At 35.1% G+C, this 13,163-nt stretch overlaps 1 protein-coding gene across 2 annotated transcripts in view; it reads right to left on the minus strand.

Moving 5' to 3' along the window:
* Positions 1-13,163, minus strand: part of EFHB (EF-hand domain family member B) — a 29,071-nt gene that overhangs the window by 13,311 nt on the left and 2,597 nt on the right. Inside the window, exons 4-9 of one of the 2 annotated variants that reach the window (XM_039348859.1) lie at positions 11,624-11,804; positions 9,789-9,899; positions 7,280-7,409; positions 6,273-6,356; positions 4,158-4,225; positions 2,982-3,136 (exon numbers count right to left, since the gene is read on the minus strand). In XM_039348859.1, coding sequence (XP_039204793.1) covers positions 2,982-3,136; positions 4,158-4,225; positions 6,273-6,356; positions 7,280-7,409; positions 9,789-9,899; positions 11,624-11,804 — 729 coding nt within the window. The remainder of the gene's footprint in view (positions 1-2,981; positions 3,137-4,157; positions 4,226-6,272; positions 6,357-7,279; positions 7,410-9,788; positions 9,900-11,623; positions 11,805-13,163) is intronic. The other variant, XM_039348860.1, reaches the window with a different exon arrangement.

A 13,163-nucleotide genomic window follows, 5' to 3' on the forward strand; every position in this document is an offset into this window, starting at 1 on the left:
TCAGCCCTATTTTTTTTTTTTTTTTTTTTTGCTTTCTTTTTCAGGATCAATTGATTCAGCTCTGTTCTGCCACCCACTGGGGCATTTTTGAATTACTCACAGAATAAACTTAAATTGTTTCATGACACAAGGACTATCTGTACGCTGTTTTCCATTGTAGTATAAAATATCAGGCTGTCCGTCCAACTCTGTGTATATCACCATCATATCAGCATCTAAACCACTGGAATTCAGTAATGCTTCTATAATTTATTTTTCATTCTTTATGTCACAGACTCACACAACCGAACAGGTTGGTGTCATTTAAATTATAGCTAGCGATAGATAGATAGATAGATAGATAGATAGATAGATAGATAGATAGATAGATAGATGGATAGATAGATAGTCAAAGAGGTACCTAGATTCATACAGATTTTGATATCATCCATCATTAAAAATTACAAGAATTTAAATAAAAAAGGAAGAACAATGCTTGAATGTTTTTTCTTTTGGATGATACCAAATATATATTTTGGATATACATATTTGAATGTACACAGTGGTGGGATTCAGCCAATTCACACCAGTTTGGGAGAACCAGTAGCTAATTTTTTGTTGCCAAGGCCCATAATGGACTTCCAGAAGCGGCATCCACACAAAGAACCAGTTGTTCACATATTTGAATCCCACCACTGGATGTACACATATATATCCAGAAAGAAGGTTCCCATACATCTTAACTCAAGGCCTGGGGAAAAGCCAGGTTTTCAAAAACTCTCTAAACAAGATCATAGGGAAACCATACAGCTCTCTGGAGGAAATGCTTTTCTATAGAGCAGGCACCACACACAGAAGGCTCAATTCCTGGATCCGATTAGAAATTGTGTAATTGCCAAAAAAACAGTGCATACCCAGTCTGACTGATTACACAGGATGAAAAGAAACTATCAGAGACAGGTATTTCTTCACATACTTACAAATCCTAGACAAGGTCACTGAGCAAGTCAATGACTGAGATGAAATAAGAAATCCATCTGCTTATTGTTGAAAAATCTGTGATTCCAGCCATCATTATGAAACATGAATGATGCTAGGTACTATAATTCAACAATATTCGGGTAACAACAAATTTGTATGCTGTTTACCACTAATTTGTTTACCAAATTTTCTATAGTTGTTCTCCAATTAGTTCACAGAAAGTTTAAGTATAATAACCATGAATATATCCAACTGCTTTCATTCAATTACATATAATTTAAATCCTCTTCACTGGAATATGTGTAAGATACCAAGATTCATTAATTTGTATGATAACTTCTCTCTACCTACCTATAGACAGAAGATGCAGTAAACTTCATCTTAGTGAAAAAGACTACACAAGATACATGGAAGTGAATAAAGCCTCATGGATGGCTTATTACATTGCACTTACCCATGATGTGTTTTCTTAGACATGATTTATGGATTAAAATTAATTGTATTAAAATCATTTGCTCAACAAATGATTGCTTGTATGATGCATAAATAGCAACAGATATCTTTATTTCAGGGAAATAGCTTCAGAAAGTCCACAAACAGTATGTGAAGGAAAAGGCTTTCACTGTTTGCTTCCAGCAATTGGTATTCAATTAATAGGGATATGGAAAATGTCTCTGCATGAAATGTTGATTTTGGATTGCCCATGTATAAATTAAACTATATAGTTCAGATGTTTTATTCTGGACATAAACCAAAATGGATCTGTTTTGTTTTAGGTATGGATTAAAATATAGTTGTTCCAGGTAGAAGTGAGTTCTATTTTAGATGCTACAAGTAAGTGTTCTTGTTTCTTGTAAATCAGTGGTTCTCAACCTGTGGGTCGGGACCCCATTTGGGGTCGAACAACCATTTCAGGGAGTCACCAAACAAGGCTGTCAGCCATTTTTCTCCTTTTCTTTGGCCACGCCCCTGGCACCCAGTGATGTATAAGTGGTTGGGGGTCACCACAACATGGGGAACTGTATTATGGGGTCGCGGCATTAGAAAGGTTGAGAACCACTGTTGTAAATAGTAGTGATCTTTTTAATTCTGGCCCAATACAGTAATCATGTCTGCATTGTTATTCACTTAAGCTTGATTGTGATGATCTGAGTGGAGTTTTGGAGTAAAGTGTCAGGCATTTAAGGAACACATAGTATGGAGGGAGCCTTTCTACATCTTTTCCGATTTTGACTTAGTGTAATGGGCTGGGTAGTAGTTTTAGTGAGATACAAAAAAATGATTTATCTGTTTATTCACTTAGTTTCAACTCAATCCCTTTTTGAGTTTAAAACTGATGGCACTGTTGTTTCTAGAAAGACTGAGCCACACCTACATCCATCACCACTTTCAATTGAGATGTTTCTTTTTCTAGCTTAAATAAAGTTTTGCTTTTAAGGCTTCTTTCCACTATTATCCCAGTTTAGAGTTAGTTATGTATATTCTCCTAACTATAGACCCTCATTATAAATCCTCCATGAACAAGCAATGATTGGAACAGCTGGACTGATCAGAAAGCTAGTCAATGGAAAGGCAATGCCAAGCTTTGTTGGTCAAGGCAAGGGAAGAATATTTCCTGCAAGGAGGCATACCATGGGCACTTCTCTTGAGAAAACAGTGATGTCACTAGGCAATGTTGTAGTGGATGAGGCTGATGAAGGTGCCAGTGTTGGAATCTCTTTCTCCCCTATCCCCACAAGCAAAGGAGGTGGTGATACTCATATTTCATGTAGTTAGCCTACCATTGTCTATGAGCAAACCATAAGTCAAAGGCAAAGCTCAGAAGGCTGTGCTACCTCTTTTGAATTTGAGCTCATTGCCATAGGGTGGTAATGATTATCATCTTACCAGCAACTACCCCTTATCAACTGAGTGATAAATTGAAGCATTTCATTTTTGGCTGCAGGATTTAGGATACTGGAGTCTAAAGCTTCATACATCATTCACCCAAAAAGCTGTTAGGCTAATATAAAGTCAGTTACCTTATCATAATGCCGAAATGCATGCAATAAAGTATCAAAATTGTGGTAATTTGCCTTTTTTAAATTTTGTCGAATTGCAGCAAAGACAGCGCGTTCTCTGTCTTTAGTCTTAAGATATTCACTTGGAAGCCGGTTATGAAGAAGGTCCCCAACACCTAAATAAGAGATATATTCTATCAAAACTTTTCTTGATCATATTTAACTGCTCTATGTTACTTTCCCAATGCTGTTCTCAAAGTGAATTGCACCATAATAGAAATATATCCAGATTGGCTTTATCAGTAGGCAGTAACTATGATGCTGTTTTCTTGTCTCTACTTTAAACCTCCTGTCTCTATTTTAAATCATATCCTTCCATCAATAAATGTACAAGGAACATAAAAGAATCCATGAATAACAACAAAGTAAATGAGTTAAATGTAACAAAAGGTTAAAGAAATGATAGGAAGCAAGAAGAGCAAGGTAGCAGAAAGAAAAAGATGTTATCCAGGCATTGAGATTCAAAGAATATAGTTGAAATGCTTAGTGAATACAAGCTGAGAAAATAAGGTCATCTTATACCGAAATCGTATCAAGCATAGTTCTTTGTACAGGAAACTCCATAGGTAGGGCATCACAACAAAAATATATTTTTAGATGATTGCTTCCTATTTTATCTCAGAAGGAACATACACTAAACACACATAAAAAAGGGCCTCTGAGAATAATTGTAACATGCAAGCAAGTATATATAGAGGCAGATGTAACTCCAGTTACTCAGGTCAAAAATAATTCAGAGCTTTACAAGCAAACCTCAGTCTTTGGAACTCTGCTCAGGAGCAACTGAAGAACAAATTAAACAGCATAATATGTTCCATTGCTCTTTCAATTTCTAGACTCGCAGATAAGGCACAAAACAAAATATTTTAAGGTTATGAAAATGAGTCTTGAATTATCTCCTTTAATATTTAATTTTGGTAAATAACCACTTCAGTTCCTTCATTAATTCTAACCTAACATGGCCAATGCCAGAAGACATTAAGATGAAGTCCCGGAAAACACAAAGTTGGCCATTTTAGAATAGATGAACCAACCTCATCACAGGGAAGAAGAGAGCATTAATTTTCAGATAATAAAATAAAGCCAACATAATATTTCAAGGGAGTAAAACATAAGAGAAGCTATTTTTATACTTACCGTATTCTTCAGGCCGAATAAGTATTCCAAATGTGTGGTCTGGAGAAACATTAAATGTATCTGCTAAGCTGAAAATGAAAAAAAAAACTGCTTTCAGTTTTCAGTGAAGTGTAATCTTTCCTTTAAACACAAAAGCTTTCTTTATTTGTCAAAGAAAAATCTTTAATGAAATATGGCTAAATTGGTCATGGCAAAGCCACCATGCCTTGGATTCCTTGCCTACTCTCTGTCGCCGTCCATAAACCAATGAAACACAGTAGAATTGTGAAATTTTATTCTACAGTGTACTTTGATCACTCAGACAACTGAGATACAGAATAAAATATAGGTAATATCTATTATGGGTACCCTTGGTTTCCTAATTGAAAGTTATCAATTCATCTGTCCATTCATTGTTTTCTTGTTTTTTCTCCCAGAAATAATACTGAGAGATAGGAACTGAAAGGATTTCAGGACATAATCCAACAGGCACGTCCATATAATTGGATATGCCTATTGGAATAGCTATCCTGAAAAAATAAAACAAAACATCTGTCCCCCAAGTTCTCACATGGTGATAATTTTGTAACATACCCACAATGTACTCTCAAATTTTCAAATGTGCCCTTTGGTCCAAGATTGCAATCCTGGGCAACACTGAGAAAAAATAAATCTAACAAAACTTGTCTGATTTTCTTTCCTTTCTTTTTATTGCCTACATTTATTTTATTTACTAGCATTTTGCATAAAGTTGTTAACCCTAACAAGGAATAGCATAATGAGTGTATATATTTTTATATATATAAGATAACAGTTTCCCTGTCCACACATGTCCCACTCTAGGGCATGGTGCTTATCTTCGTTTCTTGACTGAGGGAGACCACATTGTCTGAAGAAATTTTCCATGGTCATGTGGCCAGCATGACTATATGCCAAAGATGCACGGAATTCTGTTACCTTCCCACTGAAGTGGTACCTGTTAAACTACTTGCATTTGCATGCTTTTGAACTGCTAGGTGAGCAGAAGCTGGGGCAGAAACATTGTACAGTGTTCAGGTTTTGAAACCACACTGTCAGCTTTCCAGCTGACAACTTCAGCATCTTTAATCATTGAGCCATCACGCCCCCTTAAATATATACATGTATATACTGTATGTATACATACATGCATACATACATACATACATACATACATACATACATATATATTTAAGGGGGTGTGATGGCTCAGCGGTTAAAGGCACTGAACTTGTATATACACACATATATATTATACACACACACGCACACACACACAAACATATACACATTTTTAATTGGGCATATCTTGACAACCTTAATATCCTGATAGGCTCATAGTAAAGAAGGACTGTGGGGTCTCTCATCTTATGAATTATATCCACACAGTTTGAATAATAACTATCACCTCAAGGCCATTTCATTGCCCATGCACATTTGATGTTATTCAGTAAGTTCTGTGTAGTACATATTCTGGAAAATCCTTATTGTGCAGCAAACCAACAATGCTGGTATTGTTTTTTATTGAATTAGGCTGAGTAAAATGCAGCTGAGCTGGCAGAAACATAGCAAGCTTCTTTACTAACATTCCCCACATGTACATACAGATTTTCAATGTTCATGAAGCAAAAGGTGTTCACTAAGATACTGTTTTTTCAAGCCTATGCAAGATATAGCAAACCAGAATTTGAAACGTTTTCCTGAGTTAAGTAAAATGGTTTATCCAAGAGAAAGCAAATTATCCACAAAAGAATGCAGTAGATGAGGTATAGCAGGTTGTTGTTATTATTCCCTAACTGCTGCAGGCAGTAAAAACCATAAATTTTAATACTCTGCAGCATATTATTGATATTGATATCATGGAGCCAAGGTAAAGCATGCATAACAACGGAGGAACAGGATAAAGTAAGGTCTCTATCTGAAAAAAAAATCTCAGAATAAGAACCAAGTTGAGATAAGGCAGTGTAGTATGCTAGATGATTATGAATGCTAGCAATCTGAATTTGCCAAGATATATCTAGCTTCAAATAGTTATTGAACCAATATGTAAATAAATTCTTATAAATAATCAATTTATTTCTAGAAAATCTTAATGCAGAATTCTCTTAGTTGACTTACGGATCATGAACTTTTCCAACCTGAGGCTGAAACTTTTCATTGAAATCATCACTTATTTTAGACACAATCTTTGCTGATTTCTTCCTGTAGAAATTAAAAGGAAAATAGAGAATACAGGAAAAATGGCTAAATCACACTAGCAAAGAAGAACAAGGATTTTTTTATGAGTCCTATGGGAAAAAAATAATAAATTTTGACGTCTCTCTCAAACTACATTATCAACAGGTTTTCTAATGCTACAACAAGATGAGAGGGAGTATTCAAATTTTGAATTAATTTTCAATATCTTGCAGTACCAAATACTATACTAACAGAGTCAAGTATAATTGATTTAATGCCATTTTTGTAACACTGTAATTAGGGAACAGGGTTAGACAAAGTCAGCAAACAAACTGGATCAAGGCAATTAGAGAATAAACTATTGGCTTTCAACTACAATCTCTATTACGAAGTATGTATTTCATTTTGTTGTGTTAAACTCCTGCCAGCTTAACTATTCATTTATCAAAACATATAAGCAAAGAAAATAGACATGAATAAGTTGTGTAACAAAAATGGTGACAGGATTAAAATAGAATTTTGAAAGTCAAAGCATTTTAAATCATTGGGCCTTCAACACAATTAATCAGAATCTCCTGAACAAAAACTGTCAAGCCAGATCAAGTGACTGAGAGGTACCAATTGTCATACAAAAATCATATTATTTCTGAATGCATACAACATTTTTATCTCTTAAACAACATATAAAAGGGCTGAAAATTAAAAAGAGCAAGAGAAATTACTTAACTATTTCTCTAAAGCAGATGCACAACTTAAGATCCCAGAATAGCACCCAGACCTAAAATGTCTTTGCTATGACCTCCACATTTCAAACTATATTTTTAATATGACCAAAAGAGAAAAACAATTCAGGGGGATTAGTCAGGTTTATGATTAATAACATTTGGACCCCTGACGCTACAATTTAATTGATAATACAAAAGTTATGAATTCAAAGCATAACTTACATCTGCAGATCATGCAACCAATGTAAAGTTCTCCCAATATTACGGCCATCATTAAAATGTGGTGTTTCTTTACCATAAAGATTAAATCTGTTGAATGTGGATGGATTATATTTTCTATTCACTGTCTCTCCTGGAGAAAATGGGACATGACCATTTATTGTCAAGGCTTTTAAGCTGCCAGGTTAATAAGCCCTCTCTCTATTTAGCATTCTCAAGCAACATAAGGTTAGATGCAAAAGGCTTATTCCAGAGAATTAGGAAGCTATAAGCCTAAGGAAGCGTTCTGCTTCAGTGCATTTTGGAATCCTACCCTTTAAATCAGTGGTTCTCAACCTTTTTAATGCCGCAATCCCCAACCGGTCGTAAGTCGAGTACTACTCAACCGGTTGTAAGTCGAGGACTACTCTGCACCATTTGCAGAATGGGACTTTTGGCAGGCTCAGCAGGGCAGAGACAGCCTGGACAATTCCTATTGGCTTTTGAAAGCCAATAGAATTAGACTCTATTCAAGAGAGTCTATTCTATTGGCTTTCAAAAGCCAATAGAATAAAAGGGAGTAGCACAGCTAAGGAAAAAGGGGGGGGGGAAATGGTGGACTGTGTTGTTTGGCGACCCCCGTGAAATGGTCATTCGACCCCAAATGGGGTCCCGACCCACAGGTTGAGAACCACTGCTTTAAATATTAGTCCTTAAATTTAACTTGCGCCCTTTCCGTCCCATCTTTTTAAGTTAATAGTCATGTAGCCAGCCTTGAAAGATTCTGCCATCTATTACTTGTTTACAAATTAGGGTTTTCTGACAAGAGATTCCAACCTCATCAGCTTCAGCTATTTTGCACGAAAGTGTTTTACTCTATTAACAAAAATAACTGTAAATATTTTGGCCTAAACTAGTTCCAAATTATTTTAAGGGGGGTTTGGAGTCTTTCGAAAATGCTATGAGAAGGATGCCATTGCATCTTCAAGTAGGATTATAGGAACAAATCAAAAGAAGAAAATGCTTTCATCTTTCTGTTTGCAAAACAAGAACATTTTAAATACAGCTAGAGGGGACTAAGTTTTCTGAGTCACATTACCAGATTACAAACCAATGAGACATAAATTAGAATAAAATATCATTTTTCTAGACTAATCTTACCCAATTCTTGCAACTGTTCTTCGTGTTTTAATCTCCAGGCATTAATCATCTTAGTTTTTCTTCTCTGCACTTCTTCTAAGTCTCATCATCTTTTTTTATAATGAGGTGACCAAAACTGAACACAATATTCCAGATGTGGTCTTGCTAAGGTTTTATAAAGTAGTACTAATACTTCATGTGATCTCAACTCAATCCCTTCATTTATGCAATCAAGAATTTCATTGGCTTTTTTGGCTGCTGCCGCACATTGTTGGCTCATATTTAAATGATAGTCCACTAGGACTCCAAGATCCCTCTCACAATTACTGCTTTTGAGTCAGGTTTCACCTAATCTGTACTTGTACATTTGGGTTTTTTTGCTTTTGCCAAAAGTTTACCTTTCTCTAAATCTTCAGCAATCTCAGTCAGCTACCTCTGTACCCAGACCTCTACTTAAATCCCAGCAATACTACTGCCATTGAGAAATGCTACCTCACATTACTGCCATATCAACTGTTTTCCATCCCATTTCTTCTTTAAGTTGCAAGATTCATTCTCATGATCCTTTGGAAACCTATCTTTCCTAGTCTCACAAGATATGAATTAGAGAAGGAATAGTGCACATGATTTGGAGAATGAGGTCTAAAAAGGAACACCAGAATGGGACTCCTGCTCTTCCACAAATAGAATGCCTGTTCTCATAAGACCTGTGAAGGTTTCTGAAGGTCACAAGAAATGGAACACACAGCCTGGGGGGAAAATTGAACACAGGTTGGAGAATGGCACAAAATAATAAAGTTTAGTGGTGTGGGGCTTGCACATGGTTTGAGGTGGTATTTCTCAGTGGCAATGGCATTGCTGGGACTGAATTAGGGACCTGGAGGTCTGGCTGACACTGTTAAAAACCACAGGATACTACTTCAGCTCCAATCCCAGGACTGCTGCTGCCACATGCCTCTGTGCAGGGCGGCCAAAAGGGAAGATAGGCAAGTGGGGAGAAGATACAGCACCCCTGCATTCATAAGCGTGGATGAGCTGCCAAACATAATCGTGTGACTATAGGAACACTGCAGTAGCCGTAACTTCAGGCAAAAATGGTAAGTCCATAATTTTAAATGGTTGCTGAATAAATGATCATAAGCTGAGCACTACCTGTAATTGATCTTCCTATGAAAAAAGTGTCAGAGCTATGCATTCCTATCACTATTTCATTTCCATTTATCAAATATATTAGTATCAATTTAACTAAATCTTTAATTCAAAAGACATTGCAAGAGGCGTTAATTTTATTCCTTATTATAAAATGGAAAATAACCATGTCTTTGCTAAATAAAACCATGATCATATTTACATCTAGAGCTTCTTCATGATATTTATTTGTCCTTTTGCTCACCAACATAATAATCGTTGTGTGTCAAAACATATAATTCATGTCCTTCCTGTGCTTCTTTTTGGACTTCATCAAATGTCTTTCTGGGATTTACAATGTCTGCAGCAGAAATCTCTGAAAATAAATCAATACATGTAATGAAACAATCTAATATAAATCAATATTTATAAATACAACATTCTTTATTCATATATTTAGTTCCACAGTTTTTTATTTATATAACTGTAGAAAACCATACTGTGTAGCCATGCATGAATGAAATATATTTATTTATCATTGAGTATCAGCAATATATGTCTGTATGAATCATTAGTTTTTATAAATTAAAGTGTTTTAGAATACATTTCAGTAAAATCCTGAATACAGAGTGAGAAAAAAAATGAGGATGATGTGCTTTTAATCAACACAGACATCAACAAATGTTATGGCAAGAACACCTTCTAGAATTTTTCTTGATTCATGCTCTCAAATTTATTCATGTCACTATTTGATCGGTTTCTTTATACAGTATAATTATTTTCTCTATTGATTTATTTTCATTATAGTTTGAAAATAGTTGATAAAAATATGTCTGAAATCAGTGCTCTTGTCTGAAGTTCTTTAGTAGATTTAGGTCAGATAAAAGCAACTGCCATGCATAAAACATGCATAAATACCACATTTCCTATCTAGTAGATCACTGACAGAGATATTTATATATTTATTCTTTTATCAGAAAGAATATGGTTATTTTTCCCTAAGTCCATCAGGAAAAAGGAACAAGAATACTGAAATCCTCTTTACCTGAACAGAACAGGTCCAATGAGAACTGGCCACCATAACTGCAAAGTTTTGGTTCAAACACATATGAAAGGATTAGGCTGAAAAATTATTCTGGCTTTAAAGGAAACTTGCTGGCATTTAGTTTAGAAGATTCATTCAAGCCAAAAGACATTTCAGAGGCAACTTTTAGGGGCTGGAGGATACACAATTTACAAGAGGAAGGCCTCACTATATGATTTTCTCCTATTTGGTGGATATAGCAGGATTGGAGCAACTTGAAACACATGAAAGGCTAAGTATCATTTAGTAGTTAGCTCTAAAGATGGGTTTGCTGAATATGCTAAATATAAAATGCTTTCTTGAACTTGGTTTAACTATCCATTGTAACTTATAAATTACTGTTTATGACTCAACATTGTGTGTGAATTACATCACTAAGACTTGTTCAACAAATCAGGGTCAATAAATTATGGGATAATATAATAGATCAATCTAGCTTAATTGTGACTATGTCTGGAGCCAACAGCAGCAAATTAAATGATTGCTTTTATCTCAGAATACTGTCTTTAAACAAGCTAATTTGAGAGCCATTTTGGTCTAGTGCAGTGGTTCTCAACCTTTCTAATGCCGCGACCCCATAATACAGTTCCCCATGTTGTGGTGACCACTAACCACTTATACATCACTGGGTGCCAGGGGCATGGCCAAAGGGAAAAAAATGGCTGACAGCCTTGTTTGGTGACCTCATGAAATGGTCGTTCGACCCCAAATGGGGTCCCAACCCACAGGTTGAGAACCACTGGTCTAGTGATTAGGGTATCAGGCTAAAAGGAGTTCTAGTCCTGCATTAGGCATGAAAGCTGACCAGGTGACTTTGGGTCAGTCACTCTTTCTTAGTCACTTCACAGGGTTGTTGATGTGGGGAAAATTGAAAGAGAAAGAAGTAATAGATATATTCACTTTCTTGAGTTATTTATAAAAAAAATAATAAAGGTGAGATAAAACAAATAAATTATTCAATTCCATGTTAAATTATAGCATGAAGTAACACTGTATTTTCTTACTAATTTTCCTACCTCTTTTGACTGTTGTTCCAAATCGAGTATTATTAACATCCAGTTCTTTAGGCAATCGCAGGGACTGATCATGAGATTTCCCAAGAGGAGCTCGACAGCTACTTAAATAGACAGATTCTTTCTTTTCTTTAATTTTTTGTTGAAAGTATGTTTTAGGAGGTGGATTTGCTAATAATGATGCCTGAAGAAGTTTTATGCCATATAAAATGTATTAGTTCTGAAGTACCTTCTGTTAGCTATCATATCAGTTTTATTAACAAAATGGCACAGTATCAACTACTAATTTGATTTAGAACAGGAAAAAAATATGAGTGATTTTTTTTGAAGATACTGCTATCTTTGTGTAAACTAACATCTTGAAATTTCTTCTAGCTGCTCGTCACTTCCAATGTTTGTTATGCATTATTCAAAACATTTACATTTAAATATAATAAAACAACCAAAATTTTATAGACACACTGATTACCATTAAAATATATCTGTTACAAATCATGTAATATCATTAAAGCTGTAACTAATCCTTTGTTTTTGAATCCTAAGTGGTGGGATTCAAATATGTGAACAACTGGTTCTCTGTATGGATGCCACTTCCGGAAGTCCGTTCTGGGCCTGGGCAACAAAAAATTAGCTACCGGATCTGCTGAACTGGTGCGAACCAGCTGAATCCCACCACTGCAAAGGGGAAGATGATTCTACCATACTCCATTTTACAAAGAGCTACTGTAAATTCTTGGCTGATTGAAAGATTGCCTCTGGTGACAAGGAATATATAGTATAGGTGTTATGAATACTGCAACCTTAAAGAAGATGATCTTTTTAGAAAAAATATATCCTATTATCTATGTGTTCCATGCATAGACACTGAAACATGTGTAGATAATTTTATTTTATCCTTCATTAAAAATGATTTACATAAATTGGAGCAGGTGCAGAAAAGGTTAATAAGAATGATTAGGGGATAGGAAACTAAAGCGTTATCTGGGTATCTTAGATTTTTAAAAAGGTAGTTAGAAATAGGGAAAACTAATATAAGTACCTGAAGGAGTGTCAGAACAAAGTCACAGCCTTCTTTGGCATCCCAGAATAATTTAAGTGATAGGAATGTAAATTCCGAATGAATGTTAGGAAAACTTTCTGATATTAAAAGCAATGAACCCAACTGGTAAAAAGATATCACAGGCTTTGTTTACTTGAAGTATTGTAGTGAAGTGAAGTAATGAAGTAGTGAAGTATTGGCAGCCTTGTTGGGGCTGCTTTTATTTACATTAATGAATAGAATAAATTTTAGAAGTGAAGGTCTAAGTGGTCTCTTCCAATTATACGATTTGATGAGTTTAGGGTTCTAAAGAAGAGCTTATTGCTCTTCTTCCTGTTAATCTTATTTTTCTTGATTTTCATTTTGTTGTTTAATGGAGCAATCATTTCAATAATCAATATATGACAAGACTATTTCTGGCTTTGGTTTATCATGCTTATATTGCAGAGATTTGACTGATATAAGTTATGGAAATACCAGTTATAATTTTGCACAGAAAGTCAT

The sequence above is a fragment of the Crotalus tigris genome, unplaced genomic scaffold (genome assembly GCF_016545835.1).
Source record: "Crotalus tigris isolate CLP2741 ecotype Arizona unplaced genomic scaffold, ASM1654583v1 scf7180000018184.2832721, whole genome shotgun sequence".
In the NCBI taxonomy this organism is placed as follows: domain Eukaryota; kingdom Metazoa; phylum Chordata; class Lepidosauria; order Squamata; family Viperidae; genus Crotalus; species Crotalus tigris.